The 27,281-nt window shown below is 41.3% G+C and overlaps 1 protein-coding gene and 1 long non-coding RNA gene across 2 annotated transcripts in view; one reads left to right on the top strand and one right to left on the bottom strand.

The window, feature by feature from the left end:
- The window catches only part of LOC147254264 (uncharacterized), a 58,910-nt gene that overhangs the window by 7,623 nt on the left and 24,006 nt on the right, over positions 1-27,281 (bottom strand). The gene's annotated exons all lie outside the window — the stretch shown is intronic.
- Positions 394-4,283, top strand: LOC147254265 (eukaryotic translation initiation factor 4 gamma 1-like). The gene is made up of 6 exons (XM_086215099.1): positions 394-498; positions 815-1,513; positions 1,765-1,863; positions 1,946-2,137; positions 2,298-2,402; positions 3,008-4,283. The coding sequence occupies exons 1-6, from the start codon at positions 454-456 to the stop codon at positions 3,368-3,370; spliced, it is 1,503 nt and encodes a 500-aa protein (XP_086071225.1). The 5' UTR covers positions 394-453; the 3' UTR covers positions 3,371-4,283.

Genomic DNA, 27,281 nt, shown 5'->3' with positions numbered 1-27,281 from the left:
AATGACAGACTAACCCGATCTTGTTCAGCATATCTATTGAATATGGCAGAAGACTCATAAAACATAAAAGCTGAGTGATAGTTGAAGTCTGCTCTTTTGAAGGGACAACTGCAGTACGACCTGGCCTGGTGGGGAGAAGTGAGGAGGGGACAAAAGCGTGACCAGGTGTGACCAATCAGTGCTACAAAGATCACAGTGGTGCAACCTCTAAGTGCTACAAACATCAAAGTGGTGTTACATCACAGTGCAACCAACATCACAGCGGTGTTACATCACAATGGCATGGTGAAGATGAGGGGCAGTGATGTGTGCAGAGAACATCAGTGCTGTCTGTTTAGATCTATGATAAAACATCACTGGGCCATAGTTTAGGTCAGATTGTATAAGAAGGCAGTACAACAATGTTAGAACAACAAAATCAACTTGTAGAAGATCAGAAGGACACTTTAAACAATGGCTTTCAACAGACCACGTAATCAAGCATTTGCGTATGGCCAGGTGAGTGGATAGTGAATAGAGAAGGCTGTACAAAATGATTCATCTCGATTCACGTGCTGCTGAATGCAATGGGGCTGCACCTGTGGCTGACAATGTCAATCAAGTCTAGCTGGCTGTCAAATAACCGTCTTTAGAGTTAAAAGAAGGCAAAACATGAATGGAATTTGGAACCAACCAACACTTTTCTGGATCAGACACCAGAGAACGATGCAGCTATCAGCCTGAAGTTTAGAATACAAACAGCACTGGAGAGCCCATCTCCCACTTTTACATCCATGTATCATTTTTTTTCAATCTATCCCTTACCCTCTTGCAGCCCACCAGACAGAATCATCGTCATGGTCATCAGCCCAGCTGTGAGCACGATGACCCCAGAAACATGGTGGAGCATAATCGGGGTCATCTTCACCACCGTGAGGGACAACGAGGCCCCAAAATCCACGACACTGATGACGTGCAGCTGCACCAGGCTGTGAAGCCTTGGAGGCCCTTCTTCAAGAGGACCTCTGATACTGAGCAACACATGAAGACCAAGGAACAATTGGTGCCCCAAAAACAGGGGCAAGGTTGCAGTGTCAACCACAACAACCATGAGGCTGACAATGACAGCGTTCAGCTGCACAAGGCTGTGAAACCTTGGAGGCCCTTCTTCAGGAGAGAATTGTCTACTGGTCATCAGACAAGTAGACAGGAGGAGTTACTGGCAAGCATAATCCTGGACGACGACAACAGCAGCAAGGATAGACTTGCAACAAAACACAGAGATGTGAAGCTGACTGAGAATGAGAGACCCTGTGCCAGAGACCCTGACACTAGAGAACTGTTTGGGCGTTTAAACAGGATCCTGGATGAGATGGATCCTGAGAGATTCCAGGATCTGATGAAGGAGGTGTCCCAGCTCCCCATTGACACAGAGGAGAGGCTGGAGGGAGTGATGGAACTCATCTATGAGAAGGCCATCTCAGGGCCCAGCGTAGTAGGGACATACACAAACATGTGTCGCTGTCTCAAAGGGGTGAGTCATGTGATTGTGGGTGCATCTTTCACTCCTGACATTGCAGTTTTTGATTATCATTTGCTCCAAAAATAAGTTTAACTTCTTTTGTCACGTCTGGACCACTAAATGATGTTACAGAGGAACTGAACGAACCCACTTGCCACTATTCACTTTCTCTTTAACACTGTCAGAGTCAGACTTTTATCATATTAATATTTTATTCTCTCAAAAAAAAAAACTCGATTATCGTCATTGTTTTCTCATCTCAGTTGAAAGTCCCCTCCCACGACCAGCCAGACGGTGTCATCACCTTCCTCAGCCTGCTCCTTCACCGCTGTAAGAAGGAATTCCAGAAGGACAATGATAATGTAAGAAATATTTTGTAACTGTGACCGTCAGATCCAGAACCTTCTGTTACGATGACTAAACTGATCATTTGTGTGTCCCCAGAAGGAGCAGATTCAAAGATCTTTGGGCAATATCACTCTCATCGGAGAGCTCTTCAAGCAGAAGCTGGTGAGGGAGGCAGTCCTGCACGACTGCATTGAGAATTTGCTCAAGAGAGGCGATGATGGCTCTCTTGAGTGTGTCTGTCAGCTGCTCTACACAGCTGGGAAGGAGCTGGACATTATGACAGCCAAGGTATGTAACGATGGAGACTGGAAATATTTATTCTGGGGGCTGCTTCTTGAAAAGGTCGAAAACCACTGGACTGGAGTTTCTTCTAAGTCGAATTTCTAAAGTTAAACATTCTTGTTGAGGCAAAGAAAAGAACCTGTCTTGTTTTCTGTGTCTCTTTTAGTCCCGTATGGATCAATATTTAAATCAGCTGACCAACATTGCCAAAGCCGGAATGACTTCAATGAGAATATGCAACATTCTCCAAGATGTCACGGACCTCAGTCAGGTAGATATTCATTCATGTTCAACAGCACATGCAGATGGGTGACACACTAAGAGTCTTAGTAAGCAGTCAAACTAGCATGATCCTCAAGGGAGCACCATCCCTCCACCGGCCACACCCTCATTGAAATAAGAAACATCATAACCATCTTGAAACTCAACATATGTATTTGATATTTCTCCACTTTATTCAGGTTTTTCCTTCATTCTTTCCTCAGTTGGTAACAACAAAGAACAAATAACAAGGGTGTGGTGGCGACTAACATTAATTCTCAATTAGTTAAAAACTGTTAAATCCTTCATGGAATTTTCAATACTTAACACGGTGCTGTGCAATAGCCAATACTTGCGCTGCCCAACACTTATGCTGCAAAAATTTATTTGTATTTAAGATGGTGTATTCATAGTTTTTTACTGTAGTTTCTGCTATTCATTGCTCTGTACTTTTTCTGCTGCTTTTTCTCCGTTTCTGCTACTGTAACAGTTCCAGTTTCCCCACAGTGGGACGAATAAGGGGTTAACTTATCTGAATTTTGGGATGTTAATTTTCACTGACTAGTATAGGAACATTTTTCCCATTAACAACCATATTCTTTATCTGTGTCTTAGAATAACTGGGTGCCTCGCCGAAGAGGCAAAGCTCCAAACACTGCTGCCAGAGCCCAAAGGGAGCAGCAGCTTCCTCCCAACAAGGAGGTACAGGCGAGGCAGCAGAAGGAACATGCTGAGGTCCAGCAGCAGCTTCCTCCCAACAAGGAGGTACAGGCGAGGCAGCAGAAGGACCATGTTGCGGTCCAGCAGCAGCTTCCTCCCAAAAAGGAGCCACAACTTTATCCTGACAAGAGAGGAGGTCAGGTCCAAAACCCACAAATAAGAGATGAGGTGCAACTTCACAAGGCCGTAAATCCTTGGAGGCCAAATTTTAAGAGGGCTTCTAATGGCCACACAGGAATGAACCCCATACAAAGATGAGATGAGAAAGATGTTGGCTCTCATGATTTGTAAGGAGATGGGGACGACGGAATGATGAGGAAGGATGAGACCGATGGCAGATGAAGGGACCAAAGATCCAACCAGTTTGGGATGGGGGAGAAAGGGAAGGGCGCGCACATTGTTTGTAAAATGTGACACTGAAAAATTAAATAAACGGTTGAATCTATTTGTTATGTGCAGGTGTGCTGATACTTGTGAATTTTGGTCTCAAACGAGCCCGTGCGATTGTGACTTGTCACTTTTTCCTATGAGTAAAAATAAATTGGTTTGAATATCTAAGTTTCTAAAGCTCACACCCTCTTCTTTTCTCTGCATTTCTTTGAATGAAGCCATTATTTGGGGGCTTTCTAATGGCACCCAAAGGCCATTTGAAACTGGTCTTTATTTTCAAAAAAACAAAAATGTTTCTCAGAGGAGAAAAAATTCTTATATTTCAGAGAAATGTTAAGTAACATCAGAGGACATAATTTAGTCTCAGCAATGTTCATAACACGACTGCCAAAGAGAGAAAATGATTGTATCTCCATGATCTGAGCTGAGGATGATAGTTCAGGTACGTCAGGCGATTTTGTTTTCGCTCAGTGTTCAGAGAAATGATAGAAAATGTGATCATTTGACATTTCAGACTCCACGTATCCTGTCCTCTGTGAGGCGAAGGACACGGCTACACATTCGGAGACATCAGACACAGACAGAGCCATTAGGCGAGGTGATAGAAGCATTTTCATCCCAAAATTTTGGAGCCCTCCATAACCTTTCTGTGCTGTATATGTGGGTCATTATATCAGTCTGCCACACCTGACAGAGACAGAAGCAACTCAAAGAAAAGAAGGTGTTGACAACAACCTTTGTGACTCAGCTCACACGTTTAGAGAGAAGCATAAATTGGAAAACTATGAAAACAAATATTTTTTGATTTGCCTTTAAATGACAAATAAAAATAGAAAAAAATAAAACTGAGCAACTCTTTCTCAGTTTTTCTGTCAGTCATGATAAATAAATACCCACGGACACTCACACACGCTCACAAACTGTCACGATGATTTAATGTAATCATTACATGCTGCCCTTATGTCTGACATGATGATGTAATCACATTTAAAGCAGGTTTAACGTGATGTAATAAAGGACTAAAGCTGACATGATACATTCTTTTAGATGAATAATTCAAAAGTAGCCGGTTTACTGAACATGTTAAACTCTTTCAATATAGAAGCCAAATGCAGAATGACACCTAAAAGCCGAGATGTAATGAGTAACAAGTCCTCACAGTGTGCTGCAGCCAGATGGCACCGTGCCTCTGCTCCATAATACCAGAAGCAATCTCAATTTCTGTGGAAGAAATACATTTTTATATTTGGCCACATCTCTATGTTTGCTGAGGTTTCTTTGTTATGAGTTCCTTTAACAAATACATAACCAACTAGAGGATAAAAAGAGGATTCTGGTTTTCTTAACCCATTTTTTACCACTGCACTAAAAGGCTAACAGAGGCTCATTGGCAGTGCTGCACAACTGATCTGACAGTCGGACACGCAGACAAATATTGCATCCTATATTCAGTATACAGACACTGGCCAGCATCTTAAAAAGGAAATGTTTCCAGTCTCAAATGTAATGTGTGTTATTCTATAATCAACAACTGGGTAGAGAGTTAACAACCTCTCTCTGTGTGGACATACGAGTCTCTTTCCAGCAGGCAGTGTGATCATCCAGGTTGGCTGCTCCTCTCCTTGTGTGCGTCATACCGATACGTCAAACCCTTTTCTCTATGCCTGAGACACAGAAACTTTCTCTCCCCCTCATCTCATTTACATTTTTTTTTCCTCCCTTTGAGTTTCCAGTGAGCTAAACTGAATCCGATTTCCTTTGTGCACAACTGCCAGTAGCAGTGTCACAGTCAGAGGATACTGTGACACATCATTAGTGACACAAGATTTGCAACTTATTGCAACTGCAGCTAATATATATATATATAGATATATAGATATATAGATATAGATATATATAGATAGATATGAAATCTAACAAGTTGACCAAAGGTATCATTTAGTAAATATGCCATTTTCGCAGTGTTAGGAGAGTCAGCACCTGGAGGAACGTGATTGTTGCTCTTTTTCCTAAACAATACCCCAGAAACAAGAAACTTGCTTGATACCATAGCACTATTTTCATGACTGACACCACATTTTCATCCTTGGAAGTGATTATTTTGCAGCCTTGAGAGTTTGTGCCTTGATGAAAATGCATATTAATTTTAGTTACCAGCGATTCAGTTTTATCCATCATAGCTTTACGATTTTACTCAACATAAAATAACACCATTCCATGCAAATCTTGTCACATGATGATCCATCTTATAGCCCAAAAGTAATTTCCTAACACTCTAAACTGACAGAATGTTTATGGTGAGGATCTATTGGTTATTGGAGTGCAAGGCATTTTATTCTGGTTGCCACAAGTTAAAAAAATGCTCAGACTGAGGTCGAATGCTGCACTCGTCATCACTGGCACTTTCTTCCCGTTTAGTTACAGATAAAAACAAAACACTTAACCGTCACATTTGCATTTACGTGACATAACCTTGAATTAAATTTATTGCAAATATCCACTTGGACTACAGTAAGAACTTAAAAGTAATTTGGTAGAACAAAAGTCAGTTTGGCAGGTGGCACTCAAGACAATATACCACCGTGACACGGTGCTTCGGTTTTTGCTTTGTCAGCATTTAGTTTCAAGGAATGACCAAAATCATTTGAACAATAACCAAATATCATCATACTTTGAATCAACAAAGTTAACGTCGATCCATCCACCTTATCCTGACTCTTAACTTGAAATTCATTCCCACCAGAGTTTTTTTCTTCTGGCATCTAAAAAGGTACTGTAAATAATTTATTTGACAACTTAAGTACTGAGTTATATATGTGTTTTGATGTGTTCTGATTCTGTTTACACCTCAGAAAACACAAATAGTGCATGTAGTATTCATGAGTCACACGACAAAACTGTATCAACTGTCAGAAAAATGTTCCACTTTACAATATATTTCATTTTTGTACGTTTTCTCATTACATGCTCTACTGAGTTAAGCTCCTGCCAAGTTCAATCTACAACACTGTCCACTCTCACTGGATTTCATTTTCCATGTCAATCAGTAGTAAAGGACGACGGCTGCAGAATTGGTTACTTCGAAATGGCTTCCTAGTGGTGCAGAACAACAGACAGTTTTACTAGAAGAAACTAAAATGGGTACACCTTTAGTTTGACAGAGGCACTGGAAGAAGCAAAAGGCCCTGCTCAAAGAAGAAGCATATCCTGAAAAGTGGGAATCATTATCCCAGCTAAAAGATCGTATTCCTGCTTCCTGGAACCTGAGCTGCATCTCCAAGTGAAACTCCAGTCTCGTCACGGATTACACACTCCCTCACATCAAGGCTCCCTCACCCCAAGCCTTGTGCTCACCCACACCAAATATTTCACCTCTATTCCTTCAGCAGCCTGGCATTTTTCCCCTTAATCTTTCTCCAAAGATTTTTTTTTTTAATTCTATCACAGGCCGGACATAAAGAGAGCCAGCCATAAAAATGTGTGTGTTAACGGCACAGGAGACAATTAGATGAAAACGAACCACGTTTCAAATTTAACTTTATATAGATACCCATTTAATAAGTAGGTTTTTTTAAACACGTCACACATTATTGTGAGCATGCATGAGCGCTACACCCCCTACTTGCAACAGTTGACGACAAAATGAAGAGCAGAGACAAAGGTTATTTCTCTAAGCGTAATCAGGCTGTAATTAATAATTCAACAGCACTTAGAAAAAACATCAGTTTTGAGTCATCGGGAAGGTGGGGCCTAATCAAGAACTAGCGAGCCTTGTTTGTCTTTGAAAAAAAAAGGGTTTGCGTTTCGAACGATGGCGACGAACTGTGACACATCTTTATCAACTGTTTAAATGATTTAAAAAGTCATAAAATGTTTGTTTTTGATAAGGTTTTATTCATCAGAAACCTGTTATGAAGAAGTTTGTCATTAAAACTCGGTGGAGATGATTTATTCTTCGTAACCAACAGGTAGCCTATCGTTAACTTTTAAAAAGAAATTCGCGGGAGAGGAAATGACTACATACAATTTATGTTTGGATTCATGAAACATTTCACACATTTTCGGATTCAAACATAACTGCTTGTTTCTATTATTGTGTTTGCTCAGGGACACATTCGTTCCAAATTATGTGGTTAAAAAAAAAAGATTTACAATGCCTCTCCAATGACTGACTACTTCAGATAAAAGAACAATGGAGCAAATTGGAGGACGGTTAATACAGCACAGCCACCAGTTATCTGTCAAGACCACTGTAAAGCGCCTCTTCTTTGGTCTCCCACACTTGTCTCTCCTCAGGGATGAGTCAGCGCCATTCTACCAGACATGTATCTTCCCTTTGGGACAGATTATGGCTCTTTGCTCCCCTACTGTTCCCATACCGGCCTCTTCCAGTGACAGCTTCTTGTTATTTGCTGTGGCTGGAGGTCATTACTTCCAGTCAGGTGGTTTGGTGGCAGGGGTCTCTCAACCAGCTAGTTTACTAACCTCTGGCAACAAGTGATGTGTAGCCGTGTAGGTGCATAATCTTGCATTTCTGTCTGCTGTTTTGTCATAACATACATCAACTCCTGGAGCCTGTCCTGACACATAACAATGAAACAACAGACCTGATGCCACACAAGCTGCACGACTCAATACAGTTAGAGACGAGAATCATGAGATTGTAAAATGGGAGCATTTTGGTAGGTTCAGTATGTTTTTACACATTCAAACATTTAAATCAACTAAAATATGTGAGAAACTGTAGTCTACTTGATTCCTCACAGTCTGAGTCTTAGATGGCAGCAAGATAGGAAATACAGAACAAAGCTTCTGACCTCGGAATTGTACCATGAAAACCCAGTCAGAAGCAAGAGGGCAAATGTACGTATAAACGAGGTGTACAGGAGAGAAGAGATGCTTGACGGATGACCACCTGCATGTGCAATCAGTGGAGTTTGAGTTGTTTCCCCTCTCATTTTCAGCTCTGACTGTCACCAAAACACTACTCTGCAGCAGACTGGACGTTGGGCACATGCTGCAACTGTCACTCACGAACACAACGCCATGTTATGACCACCATATCGCAGGGCTCAAACTGATGACAAGCTGTGGATTGTTGTGTTCACACCTGCCACCAGTGCTCCAGGGTTTGATTTAGCCAAACAGGGAAGGACTGCCTGAGCATTAAGGTATGAAAAAGGAAGCTGGTACAGAAGTTACCAAAATCCAAGTCAAAATATATGGAAGACTTTGAGAAAAATGACCTACGATAGCCTCAGTGGACATGTTTATAACGTGTTGCTTTCAATCGTGAGTGTCAAATCTCTTTGATAAAACATTTTCACATATTTTGAGTAAAAATTATGTTGGCGGCACGGTGGTGCAGTGGTCAGCACCGTCTCCTCACAGCAAGAAGGTTCCAGGTTCAAGCCCCGGCTCGGGCGCGGGATCTCTCTGTGTGGAGTCTGCATGTTCTCCCTGTTCCTGCGTGGGTTCTCTCTGGTACTCCAGCTTCCTCCCACAGTCCAAAGACATCAAGAGGGGACGAGGTTAATTGGATACCCTAAATTGACTGTAAGCGTGGCTGTGAGAGCGAATGGTTGTCTGTCTACATAAGTTGGCCCTGAGATGGACTAGGGACCCGTCCAGGGTGAACCCCCCCCCTCGCCCGAAAGCTTCTGTTACCCTTAACAGGATAGGCGAAAGACAATGGATGGATGGATTATGATGTTTTAGTTGCTACCTACCTGTCCCTGTCATATCTCTCACTTGTCTTCACTAGCTTGTCAAAATAAGGTCACATACAGTTGCAAAAAGTCAAGATGCCAAAAAATGTTATTCACTTCTTTTACACAGTGAATGAAACAAGATAAAATGTCAAACATGGCAGGTGGAAATTTGCTTCTCATATTTCAAACAATAAAAGCACATTTCCCTGCTGACGGTAAGCGTAGCATACACCGCTTTGGTTTATGAATCTTCCTGTAAAGTGACAGAAAATCTGAGTCCTTTATCCTTCACTGCTTGTTGCTGAAACAATAACATATCAAAGCCCCTCAGGCTTCTGGGAGCTGTAACTGAATCAAGAACAACAATGTTTGTTGTCTGTCAGCTTTTGTATTAAAGCCGCTTCATCTGCTATCGTTTCTCATATCTCTGTTATTAACGTGGACGACCTTATCCTCCTACAGTCTGTATAACCAGCCATCACTGTCTTTGTTAGGAAGCAGGTAGCTCTGACCGGGTGAATGATTTCACTCCCTTCCAGTGAGAATCAATTGTTACAAATAGCTCAAATTTAATGGCCTATTGTTTCCTGGGAATAAGGCCAGGTCATAAATAAGTGAGACCAGACATCCATCACGAAGTTGCACAGCATCCTGACCGTTGTGATGGGGACAACAGTTGAGAAACAACTGGGATTCAAGAAAAGTGTTTTTTGCTTGTAGTTTGTGTGTCTGACACCTCAACTGCCCAGCGCCTGACTAATGGATTTATTACATCCTGTGTTTTATTGTTTTACTGTTTCTCAGAGTTGGCCATATTTTATTTCTCAGCAGGCCATTGTATTTTCAGAACCAGCATCAAGGCACGTTGAAAACACTGCTGGGTTCTTGTACAGTTGTGACTATTGTGTGCTAAACAAAAGGTTGTAATTACAGTTTCCATTTGGGTTGTTTTTGGTTCATGGCAATGCCGAGAATTGGACCCCAAAAAGACCCCAAGCATAAGACAGGATTGGGGCACATAAATTAAGCAGATATTGGATTAGTTAGGGTTCAAAGAAAAAATTAATTAATCTGCACATTGCACAGCAGGTGAAAGGTGAGAAATCTTTCCATGACATCTTGTTTCACACCAAGATAGCTTGAGGGCTTGGTTTCCCATACAGTGATTAAGCCCTTGTTCTAGATGTTTTACAATCACATTTTAAACCAGGATTTACTGAAATGGCTTTCTTAGACATGGATTAAAATAATCTCAGACTTTAATTACAGATTAAAGGCTGTTTGTCTCACAGTGCGTGGTGAAAATGGATTACCTTGACTATACCAATGATGCTAAAAGATCACCAAGACCAGAAAGAAGATTGCTATACCCCTTTACCTCCTTATTTATGAGTTCTCTTCACCTTGAGGTTTCTGGCATGCGGAACCTTCCATCGTGAAAAGGTGGATTTGTGTGGTTGAAGTGAATCAGCTATATGCAAAATAGGACAAAGTCTGCAAAGCACAGGTCCACAAAAGCATCCCCACCCACACACTTGCACATAAACAACCCGACCCCCCACCCACAATCAGAGTCCAACTCGCATCACCTTTCGGCAGCACCCAGTCACTCTGTGCAACCGCACCGACTTGAGCTCAAACTAACTTCCCACTGACAGAATGTCAGAACTCAAGCCCTATTGGCACTAAATTCAGCATCATGTCCTGTTATAACAGAGGACGCTGTTGTCAACCTTAGTCCCTCCCAAACTGATCATTTTATCAATAGTGTAGTCGGCACCTTATGAAGAACTCTGGACTCTGTTGCCCCGTTAAAAAAGAAACCACTAAACAAACCACTGAGCCAAGTATTCCTGTTTCCACTATGGCGTCAAATTTATGCCCACAAGCGTGTATTTTGCTCCATGTGCATCCAAGGCACCTATTTTAATTCACCACAAGCGTGTATTACAGTTGTCTCAAATTAGCTGGATAGGAAGATATTGAGTTCAATCGTATCTGCAGTCTGACTTGAATAGGGTTCAAGTTCCACTCGGGATCTTTATGAATCTTTCTGTAGCTCTCTGACTGAGGCGTGACATATTGATGCATCGGAATTAATTCCACATATAAACCTCTGGGGTTCTGCATGTGTCGCATAAAATGGGACCAACACATCTCACAGTCAGTTGAAAATAAGTGCACTTAGCTGTGAGAAGACATTTTTGACTCTATGGGCTGTGCAAGAGGTAATGCATACATACACATACAAGTCGGTCCATGATTCATTGGAACATTGGACTGAAATAATAAAACAGCAGAGCAAGCCTTTTACATTCACATCACACACACCCCCACCCAGAAATATTCCTATCTGTATTCAATTGCAGCAGAGCTACTAAGTTTTCTAAAGGAGCCCAGCCATTAGATTAATTCTTTAATAATGTATTACACTCTTTATCGTAACATTTTATCCTGAGAAAAACCTCATTACCGCCTGAGCACAGAAGTGAAGCTGAGGTGAGCATTTTGTAGTAAACAGTCTCAGCAGCTGCTTCATTAATACGTGACTCACAGCAGGGAGCTTTATTACCTTTAAGACATTAAATACACACTCCCCGCTGAATTCTGTTAAATGCCGCTAATGACTGCAGAGCTAAAAAAAAAAAACAGCAAACATGGAGGTGCATGCTATATGAACTACAGATATGGAAGGATCCTACACACGGATCACTCATTACACACTTCTCACCGCTCTATAAGCTGCTCACCCAGCCGACACCAAGGTTCATAGCGCCAAGTGGACAGGAAACAGGCCGGGTGAGATCAGAGGGGGATTGGAGGACATGTTGGATGATTAAATCCCAGCGGGGTCCATCGTGAAGCCAAGAGCTCCACGGCAGCCCTGACACAATTTCCTGCATTGAGGGATGTTTGTCTGTTTGTATTTTTGGTTATGTGCCCTTGTTTGCTGTTATCAGTTTTCATTTTTACCAATAAATTTCCATGACTTTTTTTTTTTTTTTTTTTAACTTTTCCATGAATTTAAGAACAACTCATGACTGGACATCAACTAAATATCATGGAAAATAAACCAAGAGATCAATGTCAAAATGTACTATTATACATCCGACTAACATGAATGACCAGGTGTGTGTTTTGAAAGAACATTAACTTGTATTGAATATTCTAGAATCAAGCAAAAAGACATTTTTCTCAGTTTATCTGAACTCAACTACATCAACTTTGATTTAAAAGTTATTTTCTACAATGATTTGGCTCTATTTATTTTTCAACAAACTTTTCCCGGGCTTGAAAATTGCCACTTTCACATTTCATAGTTATTCCAGGTTATATAACACAGGATTTTCAACGTCAATATACTGCTCATGAGTCACAAAATGATTCAGAACTTGCAGGAGTAATTCAGGGATATGAGCTGGTTGATTATTTGTTACATTCTGGCAGACAAATGTAGGGGGTATTTTTTTTCCTTCATCAGCTAATTAAAATGTCTCAGTTTTTCTGCATGAGATTGCCCTCTTCTGCCTGCCGGGATCCTGTTTCTTTCCTCATCTCTACAGGAGCTTGAGTGGTTTGTCAAATCAAACTGGCTGCATTTGAGTAAAGGAAATGGCTACAAGTTTCCAAGCCGACTGGTCTCTTTGACGCAGTCACCGTATCCCCCCAAAGGCCCAGTCACAGCAGAGTACAGCTGAGTGAAATTCCTCCACATGTTGAAACAGCAAATGTGGACTAAGTCCAGTTTGGAGTCTTTTTGGCGAAAAGGAGGCTGTGATTAAAAATTCATTTCTAGTTCTATTTTAGCACACTTTTTGGGGTTTTACAGAACAGACATGAAACCTGTATGTTTCAGTCTCAGTGCTTTCATCAATCATTCTTCCTGAAGCAGCATGCAGCTGTTTTCAAAACAGACCGATATAGTTTATTCTTATGTTGAAAATGATCCATAATCAAAAGTGAATGATGTCATCCAGTGGCAGAAGTAATAATGACAACAAAGGCACTGGAAATCCATCCATCCATTCATTTTCTACCATTTATCCTGTTCAGGGTCCCAGAGGGGCTGGAGCCTATCCCAGCAGCTTTCGGGCGAGAGGCGGGGTTCACCCTGGACAGGTCGCCAGTCCATCACAGGGCCAACACATATAAACAGACAACCATTCACACTCACAGTCACACCTACAGTCAATTTAGAGTATCCAATCAGCCTCATCCCCATTTTCATGTCTTTGGACTGTGTAAGGAAACCGGAGTACTGTACCTGGAGAGAACCCACGCAGAAACAGGAGAACATGCAAACTCCACCCAGAAAAATCCCATACTCGAGCCGGGACTAGAAGCTCTCTACCCCTCGTTAGCACCTCCCTCTTAGACATGATCAATGTGTCGCTGTTATCTGGTTACGTCCCACAGTCCTTGAAAGTGGCAGTAATTAGACCCCTTCTCAAAAAAGCAACCCTGGATCAAGAAGTTTTGGCCAACTACAGACCGATATCAAATCTTCCATTTCTCTCCAAAATTCTGGAGAAGGCAGTTGCTAAACAGCTGTGTGACTTTCTCCACAGCAACAACTTATTAGAGGATTTCCAGTCAGGTTTTAGGATTCATCATAGCACAGAAACAGCACTAGTCAAAGTTACCAATGACCTCCTACTAGCATCAGATGAGGGACTGGTCTCTGTGCTGGTCTTATTAGATCTTAGCGCAGCTTTTGATACCATTGAACACCATATCCTTCTACAGAGACTGGAACATGTCTTAGGCATTAAAGGAACTGCACTAAACTGGTTCAGGTCATATTTACTGGGTCGATCTTAGTTCATACTAACTAATGACAAACCCTCGGAAATCACTGCAGTCACTTATGGTGTTCCACAAGGCTCTGTGCTTGGACCAGTCCTATTCACCGTTTATCTGCTTCCTCTCGGTCACATTGCTAGGAAACACTCAATTAATGTTCACTGCTATGCTGATGACACACAGCTGTACTTATCAATGCATCCACATGAAACAAATCAGCTGACTAAACTGGAGGCCTGTCTAAAGGAGATAAAAACTTGGATGACACATAATTTCCTTTTATTAAACTCTGACGAAACTGCAGTCATTGTCCTGGGCCCAAAACACCTTAGAGACACCCTATCTACTGAGATAGGTACCCTGGAAGGTATTACCTTGGCCCCCTGCACGACCGTAAGGAACCTAGGAGTTCCTTTCGATCAGGATCTGTCCTTTAATGCCCACATTAAGCAAATTTCTAGGACTGCTTTCTTTCATTTACCAAACATTGCTAAGATCAGACACATCCTGTCTGAAAAAGAAAAAAATTAGTCCATGTCTTTGTCACTTCCAGGCTGGATTACTGCATCCCTCCTATCAGGCTGCACCAGTAGGTCCCTAAAGACTCTCCAGCTGGTCCAAAATGCTGCTGCCCGCGTGTTGACGAGAACTAGTAGAAGAGATCATATCTCTCCTGTACTGGCTTCTCTGCATTGGCTCCCTGTCAAATTTAGAATAGATTTCAAAATTCTCCTTCTAACATACAAAGTCCTCAACAGTCAGGCTCCTTCATACCTGACAGAGCTCCTAGTCCCCTATTATCCAGCTAGAACCCTTCGCTCCCAGGATGCAGGGTTACTGGTGGTTCCTAGAGTTTCTTAAAGTAGAATGGGAGCCAGAGCCTTCAGCTATCAGGCTCCCCTCCTGTGGAACCGTCTCCCAGTTTTGGTCCGGGATGCAGACACCCTCTTGACCTTTAAGAGCAGACTAAAGACCTTCCTTTTTGATCAGGCTTATAGTTAGGGCTGCTTAGGCTGGCCCTCTGGCCCTTAGATATGCTGCTATAGGCTCAGGCTGCCTGGGATCTCCCATGATGCTCTGGGCTTCTCTCTACTCCTCTCTGTCCTCCTATATGTGTCATACATAAATCATACTCATACGTATTACTAACTTGTCTTCTTCTCCGGAGCCTTCGGGTTCCCCTCATCCCAGATCCCAGGTGCTGCTGGAGGAGGTTGCAGACCTGAAGAGGCTCAAGCTGCCACCCATAGCTCCACCTGCTCACGTCCCCGTCTGTCCATCAGTCTCTTCCCTTTCTCTCTCTCTCTCTTTATCTCTGTCCCACTCTTTCCTTCTGCATATCTGTCTTCCTCCATTATCTGTCTTTATCTCTGCCCCACTCTCCTGCTCTCTTTCCCCCCAACCGGTCGAAGCAGAAGGCCGTCCCCATTGAGTCTGGATCTGCTCGACATTCCTGCCTGTTAAAAGGAAGGTTTTCGTCGCCGCTGTTGCAGGATGTGCTTGCTCATGGAGAATTGTTGGGTGTAAACTCATTGAAGGAGTGTGGTACTAGACCTGCTCTACTTGTAAAGTGTCATGAGATAACTTTTGTTGTGATTTGGCGCTATACAAATAAAATTGACTTGACTTGACTTGACGAGAATCCGGAACCTTCTTGCTGTGAGGCAACAATGCTAACCACTGCATCACCGTGCCGCTCGCATTGGAAATCCCACAACATCAAAATAAGAGAAGCAACACCCATATACAGAGGTGGAGGCAGCAGTGGATAAAGTGATAGATGAGGCAACTCACATTTATGGCTGAGAAGAGACTAATGTTGACACTCATGTTGAGTGGAGAAAGCAGATTTGAATGTTGGTAACTGCTTCGACTAGATTCCCTTGAGACACTGAAGCGGGGGGGGGGGGGTGGTTGTGATAGAGTGCAGCTGCAGCAGGACAAGTAGATATTTATGTTGCCAGTGGTGATTGCAGGCTTCCTGCTCCTGGTGAAACCAGACCATGATCTTTTCCATAACCTAACCCAATTTTGTGGTACCTACATCAAATCTGACCACGCAAAATATGTGTTGTATCAGAGAGCTGGAAACACATCTTGTACGGCTGATCTGTTGCTATAATCAACACACATCAATCACACATCAGCTTTCTTCAGGTAACAGTTATCTCTTTGTTTCTTTTTTCCTGCTTCTTTAAAATTAAATTACTACCTGTGTGAATAGGAAGTCGGAAGTACATTGAGCATATGGTCAAGTTTAAGGTAGGTACTGAGGCAGAACCTCAGATGTCTGGAACATCTGCAGGACAATCCAGTCGTTCTCCAGCAGCAGGATGACTGTGATTCCTCCTTCCTTTTTCTTTTATGGTTGGCCAACTTTGCCGCTTGAGTTTGTTTGTTTTGTGCGACCACATGTGATTTCTGAATTGATTGACACAAGCAGGCTGGTGTTGGTAATACAGTGAATGATAGCCAGGCAGTACCGTCAATTGTATTGCATAACTGCCTATTTTGATACTGCGTTTAAGAGTGATATTGATGATAGCTGAAGTGCTGTTTTAGCATTTGTGTGGCTTACGTTCATTACTACAGGTGATGGATGGGAAAACAGTTGGATATTGGGTTTATGATCAATTTCTTTGTTGAATGGAACTTATTTAGGACTGTGTGAATTATGTTACCTTTTGTGTTTCCTTCCCAGTTTTTTCCTCATGAATTCATCACTCTGTAAATAAGGAGGTAATATTACAAACAAGACTTTGTCTGGCTGTCTGGTCGAATGTTTCAACATGTCAGTGAGGACAGTACATAATGATTTATGATCGAGGCTCCTGCTGCTACTGTGGCCTGAAGCTAAGCACTCAACCTCACTGCTTTCATAAAAATCCAGCTGAGGAGATTAATAACTTTATCCAAATTTCAAATTTGTGGTGAGTAGCCGCCGGGAGAAAAACAGAGACATTAACAACAAATAGGCAGCAGAGGTTAAATGCAGGGAAAAAAAAACAAAAACAAACATTACCAAATGCCTCAATTACCATAAAACATGTAAATAACGCAAACTTTTAAACCACTAAAGTCACTTTGATAATGCAATGCAGCTGAAACTTTAGAGAATATCTTTATATAGATATATCACCGATTTAGTAAGCTAACAAAAACACTTTTCTTAGACTAGGTTAACTGGATCAAAAAAGATGAGCTTACTTTGCTGTTCATAAAGATAGCTTACATTCTCCCCTGGTATGTTCATGTTTTTTTTAATGAAATAATTTGTTCGACTTGGGGAAAAAAAAACAAAAAACTGCCATCACCCACCTAAAGCACTTGGTAGATTGTAGTAATACACCGCTTCACCTTAAAAACTCCTGCATCCCGTTCGACTTTACTGTCAAATATATCAGATGACAGAGGGAACTGGGAAGCGTTAGCTGTTGTATCCACGCGCTCTGTAACTGGCTTCATTTGAAAGACTGTAATAAAAGTGCACGTGGCCTCTGCTGCTTCTTATCTGGTTTAATTTCACGTCTACTTTTCAGCCATGGCTCCGAGGCGTGATTCGCTGCCCTCTTGCCTTTTCTGCAGAAATGCAGCATATTTATCAGTCTGGGATGTTAAAGAGTATGTGCTTGTGTAACCATAGTGAAAATGGGTTGAGGGGAGCCCGGGGAGAGCTCCTACTGGGAGTCTTAATAATTAATAGAATGACAGCGATAAACAAAATAACTGCAACTTAGTTATTTCCGGTGTTTATTGGTAACAGTTACTTTTTTTTTTTACTTTTAATTATCCCCCTTTGTTACTTTTAATTATCCCCTATAAACTTAATTTGAAATACGAAGATTCTTTTTTTAATTTGATCAATGAAAGTCACTAAAAAAAAACAAAAAAAACGTGAATTAAGTACCAAACAACCTTGTTAAAAGACACAGCATGTCAACGGAAGCCTCTGTGGTGATGAGACTGTAAAACACAATGATGATCTCTACCAAAGCGAGATTTAATGTCCCCGTTTTTGTCTTTAACATTCATAAGAACCAATTATTGTAATTGCAATGTGTGAAAAACAGATTGCTGGTGTAAGTACACTCCTTGGTTGATTGGGAATTCCGTCATTGCGTTTGTATTGATGACATCTCATATTCAGTTATGCTTTTCTGAGACGTGTTTTCGGCCACAGCTGTTATTGGAAAGCGTCAGTTGGACGGCAGCTTGTACAAGCGATGAAAAATAAAGTTTCCTATCACAGGAGATGAAACCGTTGGTTCTCAGCAACAAGTCAAGACCTGCGAAGACCACAGGTCAGATGGACAGGCTGTAAATGATTTCCGTCTTGACATACTGACTGCATGCTTCCATCCATTATTCATGACTCTACCAGACAATATCAGAGCTGCTGGAGTGAGTATAGAAGCACCACCGAGCACACACAATGAAACCAGCTTTGACCTGCTGCTGAACTGCTTGCCTCAATATCATGACACGAGTACAAAGCATGGAAAGACATAGTTTGCAGGAAGGGTTGTGGAACAAAACCAGTTTAAGAGCAGAAAAAAACAACAACACAATGACCAATGTGTAAATCCAGATGTCATTTTTAGTGCTGGACTGAAAATTGACCCTTTCTATGTTCTTTGTGCACCAATTGTATTCATGTGTGACTGTGTAAAAGTACAAGGTTGATTTCTTAAACAAATAACTCATTTTATTAAAAATAACATTTCCCATTGTCATATGTAACCATTCAAATAAAGACCAAATTAAAATAGCCAGTAGACATTAGTACCTCTTACTTTCAGTCAACTGCCCACAAACTATCAGATAAATAGTACAATAAACATCAACGTGTATGTTCTGCATTTCTGAATTTTATGTGCAGTAAAGAAATACTGTACAATCGTACAATAGGCCTGTGATCGCCCCGTGACAGGCCGATGTAGCAGATGTTTACCAGTGTCTGTATTTATTCAGAAGATTGAGATTTTTTTTTAATTTACATGCTGAAAAAAATGTGAAAAAGTAGTGTTTTACTTTGTTTCCAAAGCATTTTGAAAATCCTACCAATCAAAAATGTCCTATTGTGTTTTCATGTCTGAAAACAAGTAAATAAAGACGCCAGCCGGATCTAGCCGTTATGAATATCAGCCACTGGACGGATACTATCCCAAAAATGACCAATACTTGCTGATACCCACGATGAGCTATGGTACATCCCAAATGAGAATCTACTGATATTTAGCATTGTCATACATACTCTGTTCCCTCAGTAAACCTAGCAGAGGAATCGGTAGAATCCTGCTTCCTGTGACTCAGCACCATGGACAGAGACAGTGCGGCGGCAGTGCTCACTACAGTTCCCCCTGCACATCTGTTTATCCAGGCTGACTTTCTAAACTGATGTGACAGTGTTGTTTCATTTCTTCCTTTCTTTTTTTTAGGCCGCTGGTTCGGTGCAGTTAGATGGCATAGTGTGGGCTCAGCAGCCTCGTTCATGTCCATCCATCACGCTGATGACTGCTGCAGGACAAAGTTGAATAAAAGTTCCCACTTCTATCAAGACGACCACAGCGGGACGTGTCGCGGAGATGAATGATGAGCAGCAGAACCAGGGATTCGTCACCGTAGTTGTGCAAAGAAAAATTGATTGTAACTTTGATTTGAATTCATTTAGGTATCAGTGCTTCACATTTCAGCACCACAGCCGACATCAGCCACGTGTACTGATGTGTTACCATGTGCAGCTCTACACATGCCTGCAACCAGACTCTCCCGCACGTGAGGAAACAAGCACAAGGGCTACATGAAGTGACATACAATGATTTATGAATGGCTTATTTCTTTGGGACCAATTATTCCATTCACTTGGACGAATGTCTGCAGCAGACAGGAGGAGAAAAGAGCAGCAACAGAGGAGACCTACTGTAGTTTGATATAGTCTGGGGATGAAACAGAATTCACCCCACTTTCCCTCTGAACATCAAAATGCACTTTGCTCGCCTTCTGCTCCTTTTATGCTCAAGACAGGACATGTGGCCATCTTTGTGAGGGACAGGAGAAATGGAACCACTGCTCTTTTAGTTCTCTGCTTAACATTAAGTGAATGAAGACAATAAATGTTTTCATACGACCATAAACTGTAGTCGAGAAGCAGATGTTACGGCACTTAAGGGTTTATAAATATGAAACATTTTATTCAAACGTGATCCTCCAGTGGAAACAAGGGAACCTATATTTCACTCAGTCTATCAGAGTTTATTTTATAAAAGAGCAGAATCATAAATCTGAAATTGCCTTGAGAGGATTTGTTCTAATTCCTCTGCTGAGACCCTCGATGTGGATGAGGATGAACCTTGCAAAAAAAAAAAATTAAAAATAAAACAAATCCTTTATGGCTGAAATCAATTCATGAACTCAAACAATGTCTATGCTGATTTAAAACTGTTTAAAACTACATTAATGACTTCAGAATAAGCTAATTCTGTTAACTCTCACCCTCCCACATGCGCATGTATTGGCAGATGACATATATTAAAACTTAGTCATTTCCATTTAGGCTTGAAGCCAAACAAGTTTGTAGCTGCGCTGTTAAAGGGTAAACAATGCTGTCTGTGGAGACGTTGGGACGGAGACGACGTATTTCCATTACTGCTCCCAGCGTGGGGTTGCTAGTCAAGAGCTGTGGTAGTTGATACAGAGTCTTTAAAAAGGTGAGAATTAACTATCAACGTAACCCATTAACAGAACCCAGTATGTCAGTGAGATTTCACAATACCGGAGCTCTGTACATGAAGCCATTAAATACTCCATACAGTTTGCATTTATCTTTTTTTCTGTATGAAATAACCTTTACCGAGTGCTATGAGTTCTTTGTCATACCTGGGCAGAAAAAAAAAGTACTGTGTAGTGTTTCTTGCTGAATTCAATATTTCGCATTCAGTTAAAAAAGAATAGTTCAGGTATAATTATGTTCCCAACAAAATGAGAGCCGACTAATTTAGACGTGAACATTATTTGCTGTGTTTTTCATAAAGCAGAAAAGAGGAACGACAGATAATGAGGCTGAGAGAGATCAGGAAGAGAAGATGATGTTTAGAATTAAAAATTTAATTTCTAGAAAGCAACTAATTTGAACATTGTTTTAACATTTTCCCATGTAGAACAAACATGTCTGATTTCAGACGGGCGACAGTCTGAAGGGAACATGAGCACCATGGCTTAAACACACACACACACGCACACACACGCACCATGGCTTAAACACACACACACACACACACACACACACACACACACACAAAGGTTTAAAGAACATGTAACTGGGCAACCTGGAACCAGCAAGAATTACAGCCAAGTGAGAGAGGGAAGAAAGGTCTCTAAATGGATGTTATTTAAAGGCCAATTATGTTGCTCCCAATCGAACAGTTGGGCTTCACCTGCTCACAGTCTGTCCACAATAACAAAAACAAGAATAGGGAAGTCACACACACACACACACACACACACACACACACACACACACACACACAGAGGAGGAAAGCAGCATCATAAAGTACAAGAGTGTCTCACACTCACAACACTCTGAAACCGATGACCTTTGAATTTTCTTTCAAGGAGCCAAGAGACCATGAGAGAGATCCAGTAAATATTTGCGTCAGCAACCTGCAACAGTTGGCTTCTCTGTTTCTGATTATGGATGAAATATATTCTTCACATTAAACGAAGCTCCCAGGGGCCAGTTAGCTGTTCTATAAAGTTTTAATGCCAAATGAAGATTAGCACTTAAAGTTTAATTTACCCTCATTCCCACAGACAACAAATTAACATCAATGCAATGCTAACGAAAGAGCTATTTCCCTATCAGCCCTCACATTTACTACTTCCACACTAATATCGCATCAAATGCATCATTCCTTGGATAATCGTGGCTCCATAAAATGCTAAATGCCTGCTGTGGCTGCTTGGTGTATAATTTTGTCAGATACTAAACATGACTAATGCTATGATTCAGTTTTCAATGATGATGTGAAAAAGAGCCGCTGCAGACAGAAGGAATGAACCCAGAATGAAAGAATGAGCGTCCTCTCTTGTACAGACTTCATGTTCAAACTCTGAATTTCTGAGCTGCATAATATAAAGTGACGTCTTGACAGTTTAATAAAGTTAAAAAGGTTCTGCCGCGACGCTTTGGATACGTACTGTCGGCTGTCATGGCCAGACATCTATCAGGGGTTTACTCGACAGAGAGGAAAAACAATTTTTTTTTTCTAGATAAAATTGGGAGGTGAGTGCCATAGTTGTACAATAAAGTAGGATCTGAGTTATTGTAGCCAGTCAATATCCTACGAGAAACTCCAGGGTATCTGACACCAAACTTTACAGCTTTTTGCAATTCCTCATCACGCTGGATGTAAGTTTACTTGAAACTGCTGCAAAGAAGAGGCACAAAAAACCATTTATCTTTATATATCTGTGACTTACTTTCACTTAGTCATCTTTTTGCTGTCTGCTGATGTTAAGGATTTCTGAAAAATACTGTCATCTGGTCGTGGATATGGCTGGACTAGATTTAGACCAGAGGATAGTTAGTTTAACCCTTAAAATTAAACCAGACTTTGACCTGTCATAAAACATTCGTTTGCAATCGATAATTTCAGTTTCAGTGGAAAATAAAACCCAATAAAAACCTTCACCCACCGAATTATGTCGATAAACCAGCTGATTCCTGGCGGCTTCCTAAGGATCCCAATTGATGTTCTGTTAACATGGCTTTCACAGTGCTACTATGTCATTTTTTGCAGCACCATTGTTTTTGGTGGAATGATAGATAGGAATGAGAGGTTTATGGTCATTTCTGTGGACATTTTTCATATTTCCAGGTCGAGTGGTTCCACGTTGATCACTAACTGAGAAGAACACTTACGATGTGTGTGCATGTGCGTGTTGCATCAGTGCAATCTTCTCATGAGGCCATTTATGTGCCAAAACATCCCTGGGCAAAACAACATGAAGAGTTGCTATTTCTTTGAGGCAGTGAAAACACACACAGGGTAGCCCTAACTGAGCCTCAAAACCCCTTCCCCCATGATCAAAACTAGATAGGTGGATAACCCGCACTGGTTGGTTGTTAAATGCGTCAGACATCGAGTTTCATACACTCACTGACATGTGCTGCATGCTGTGAATGTAGGTAAATTAAGTTATTGCTGTTCTCTATCCCGACTTAGACCACATTTCTGACCCCTGAGCACATGTTCTCTACGCTCTTTTCCATCTACATGTATGTATGTTTGATTGATGTAAAACCCGGTGCGTGTTTCGCAGTTGCAGCCGTGATGAAGTGTTGAGTATGAAGTCTGGGTTCTAAGGTGGTCTGAGATGACAGCCAGAATAACTGAGATGACAGCCTGAGGTTTTAGAAAGAGATTCTCTGAAACCTCAAAAGCTCTGAGATGACAGAGAAGGTTCTGGAACGCATTGATGCCATGTATATATTTATGTCGTGATCAAAGCAGTCGGAGATGAAAGATGACAAGATGACAGGCAGAATTTGAGCGCCTGAGCGTAATGTCGGGGTCTATTTACTGTACATTGCCGAGCAACAGGCTGCTGATTCAACTCTCCATGGTGACTGCAGCTTGATTAGACGCATCATGTTGAAACCACTATTGCATAATGTTTTCTACTTAGTACAGTTAGTGAAAAATGAATAAAAACAACCTTAATTGTATGTAAATACACATGTACTATGCTTTGATGAATCTGTGATTGGCCCTCTGAGGTGTACATGGAGAGAGGAGGTGGAGGGAATAACTACAAGGACTGAAAACTCGACTCCTTCACTGCTGTGCTGGTGATGTCAAAGCAAGCAACTAATTAATCTCAAATTCCCATGTTATTATTAAGTGAGGCCAGCCCCAGCGTCAGGTATAGGCAGTCATTCCCCCATTCCAAAGAGGCACTGTGTTAGTAGTTTAATTGAAAAAAGGTGTAGCTGGTTACACTCACAGTTCACTATAAGATAAAAACTGGAGTTATAAATATGCTTAATGTGTGAAGACACTAACAGAGTCCCTATATGGCTGTGTACATAATGTGTACTCTTATGCATACCACATCCCAGGGCACAAAGCAATATCACAACAACATTACATCTCCCACCTATTATTGAAACATTGTGGGAGCAGATGATGAGGTGGGAAATAATAATGAATTGTACATGAGGATGGGGGTGAGGAGGAGAGCAAACACCACATGCACTAAATGGCCGCAGTACAGTGCTGCAGGGATGACATCATTTTGGAGGAGTTAGCATCGGCATGGGTTCCTTAAAGTGTAAACCGATGGGATTTTTGAGCGTAAACAAGCCCTGAAAGTTTATGAGACTTGTAAAGCAAGATCAGATTAAAAAAATTAACACCACGTTTACAGTTTTTGAAGTGTAAATATAAGCAAGTTGTAGTTTACAAGTGTGTGTTGAAGTCTTAGTAAAAGGTGTGAAATAAAGCCTTCCTGTCTCCTAGTTACTGCATTAAAGAACGGCCAAGAGAGTTTATGGGCAGGTCCTGATAATATCAAGTTGACCTTTTGGCCTTTTGAATATACTTGAAGGACACAGGTCCAATTTGAAGGAATCCTGGACTGACCAATAACCCCGAAAGATTTTTAAAAATTCGTCTGTACCGGCAACCAAAATTCTTTTATATCCTCATGCTTCAACATCAAAATAACAAAGTCTTACAACAACAGCTACTTCCAGATCCAAGGTAAAGTAAGAAAAAGAAAGCATTCTTTTGCAAAATCACAAGAGCTTTTGTGTAGTACAGCTAAGAGGCTGCAGAAAGACTTCCTCAAATTGAAAGATGTGATGGACAGTGAAGATGGAAAACCTAATCTAATGATTACTGGTGGTGGATGATGGATCTTGCTGGCCTCTTCAGACGCATCAGAGGAGAGAGTGAGAGATGGCAGACAATTTAGTCAAGAGACACAAGCTCTTCAGTCCCTGGGCATGACTTATTATGTTCATAAAGACTTATTTTGTGATTCAACTCAAACCTTCTGAGCTTTTCTTATTCAGCAAACAATGTTTACTGGCAGCAGAATTTAACCGAACCGCTGTACTGACTCAGAAAGCTTGATTCATCGGTTGAACAAGACAGCAGGACAGTCAATGACAATTCCAATGACTCAAGTTGATGCTTTGCCCTGGTTTGAAGGACAGAAGACGAAGGTTAGTCTGTGTGTGGTTGCATAGATTGGCAAGTCTGTTGGTGAAAAAAAAAAAAGGCTGATAGAGCTGAGGTCCAACTACTGACAGGACTCAAGGGAGCAGCTCCAGCCCTCTGGCTCTGACAGAAGACAGGCTGGGAGAGAGGACAGCTATGCCCAGCTCTGGATCAGCTATATAGGAGACATGGAAAGATATGAGAGGAGAGGATGAAGGACTGGACAGGGAGGACACACATCATCCCTCTGGCTGACAAGAACACTGACTTCACAGTGTCACAAGTTCACGTCATGTGAGGATGCAGCCTTCATTTAAACTAAGGGCTGCAGGGTGCTGTCCTACATAAGACACATTTGCATAGAACTGCTTTGTTGTGACACTCTTCAAATAAAATATAGCAGTGTTACAAAGACAACCATGGCCTTCACATTGTAAAACATAAAACAATTACAAGAAGACCATACAAAGACCAAGTTGTGATGGATGGTGTTGGAGGACTTTTACAGAGATACACATGATGGATGTCAACTGCAAAGATGCATTTAGTCTTGTCATTGGAGGAACAACAATATTGTAAACTTGATAACAAACTGCTGTTTATTTACACACAGTGGATAGATCTTCTGAACAGCGAAGGCAAATGAAACCTCCTTAAAACTGCATACTTCATAATACTTTTTGGGCAAGAGGCAGGGTACAGCCTAGACGGGTCGCCGGTCCATCGCACGGCCAACATATATAGATAGACAACCATTCACACTCACGGCCACGCCTACGGTCTATTTAGAGTATTGTATTAACCTAGTCCCCATTTGTATGTCTTTGGACCCGAAGAGAACCCACGCAGGAACAGGGAGAACATACAAACTGCACACAGAAAGATCCAGTGCCTGAGCCCCCATCAAGTGCGTCAATCCTCCTCAGCCAATAGTCGGCCACGGGAAGGAGCAAAACCATCAGATGTGAGAGAGCTCATATGTTTTTATTTCTATTACAAGTCTGGAGTGAAGCAGGCATCTTCAGCCCCCAGTTTTCATAATTGCTTCTCCCAGCGCTCAACAGCAGTGATCACCGTACCCCCTGAAAAATTCAACCTCCCGCTCTGTACCCCTGTGGGTTTTAAGTTGGAATAATTTTCTCAAGCCAACAGTGTCATTTTTGGTGATTTAAGAGCTCAGCTTCATAAGTTCTCTCTTTTTTTTTTTTTAGCTTCATTTAAGAGACCAGAGTGGATTTCGGTAGAAGATGTTTGGAGTCTCTAATAATGTTAAAAAGAGGATGTGGATTTGTACTTGTCCATTAAATATACAAAAGCTAATGATCGTAGCTTCTGGATACTCTTTTGTTTTGTTTTGTTTTGTTATCAAATATTGTGCGAGTACTTTAAGGGGAAAAAAATAGAACCGCATGGGGAAAGAAAGCAGCCCTGCCGTCTAGCATGACTAATCTGGAAAGAGGGCAGAATTTAGTCCATAATTGGAAATTACAGCACAGCATAACCTTTCACTAGTTGTGTTTCTGTGCACCTGGTGAATTAACGTCCGATATTCAGTCTCTTTTCCTTCAAATTCTAGCCTCTATTTTCTCCAGAGGAAAAAATAAAATAAAATCTGGCTGTTTAGCTTCTACATTATCCACTATGTTCTCCAGCTGGTCACCAACTGTGCCTGTTGGTGGTTTGCTGCTGCTGAGGGGGTTGCACACAGAGCAGAAAACAACACAATGAAAGCAGTGAGCGTGAACCAAAAACATTAAAGTTGCCGGCTGGACAAATAACGCCGTTATTCTCTAATTTAAAAAAAAAGTTCAATAATATGAGCTGCAGAACTGAAATATAAAAAGTGGGATACATAAAGCATCAATTATACATTATAATCATACTTGCATTACATTTTTTTTCCTACGTAATTTTACAATCTTGTTGCTGAGCGGCTCAATTAAACTAATGCTGGAGACAAATGAGAAAATGACATTGATTTAGATCATTTTTGGCTAATATGAGAACAAGTGTGAAAAGCCTTGTGTCCATTAGATGTAC

This window comes from Aulostomus chinensis, chromosome 10, assembly GCF_037954235.1.
Source record: "Aulostomus chinensis isolate RoL2024-O1b breed Wild chromosome 10, RoL_Achi_v1.0, whole genome shotgun sequence".
NCBI classification, from domain to species: domain Eukaryota; kingdom Metazoa; phylum Chordata; class Actinopteri; order Syngnathiformes; family Aulostomidae; genus Aulostomus; species Aulostomus chinensis.
The sequence above is the reverse complement of the archived record's forward strand: the minus strand, read 5'-3'. Positions and strand labels throughout refer to the sequence as shown.

Coding starts and splice junctions, on each gene's coding strand:
- LOC147254265 (XM_086215099.1), top strand. CDS start 454: ATGGCTTTCAACAGACCACGTAATCAAGCATTTGCGTATGGCCAG. Junction 1,514..1,764: donor TGTGTCGCTGTCTCAAAGGG/GTGAGTCATGTG, acceptor TTCTCATCTCAG/TTGAAAGTCCCCTCCCACGA. Junction 2,138..2,297: donor TGGACATTATGACAGCCAAG/GTATGTAACGAT, acceptor TGTCTCTTTTAG/TCCCGTATGGATCAATATTT.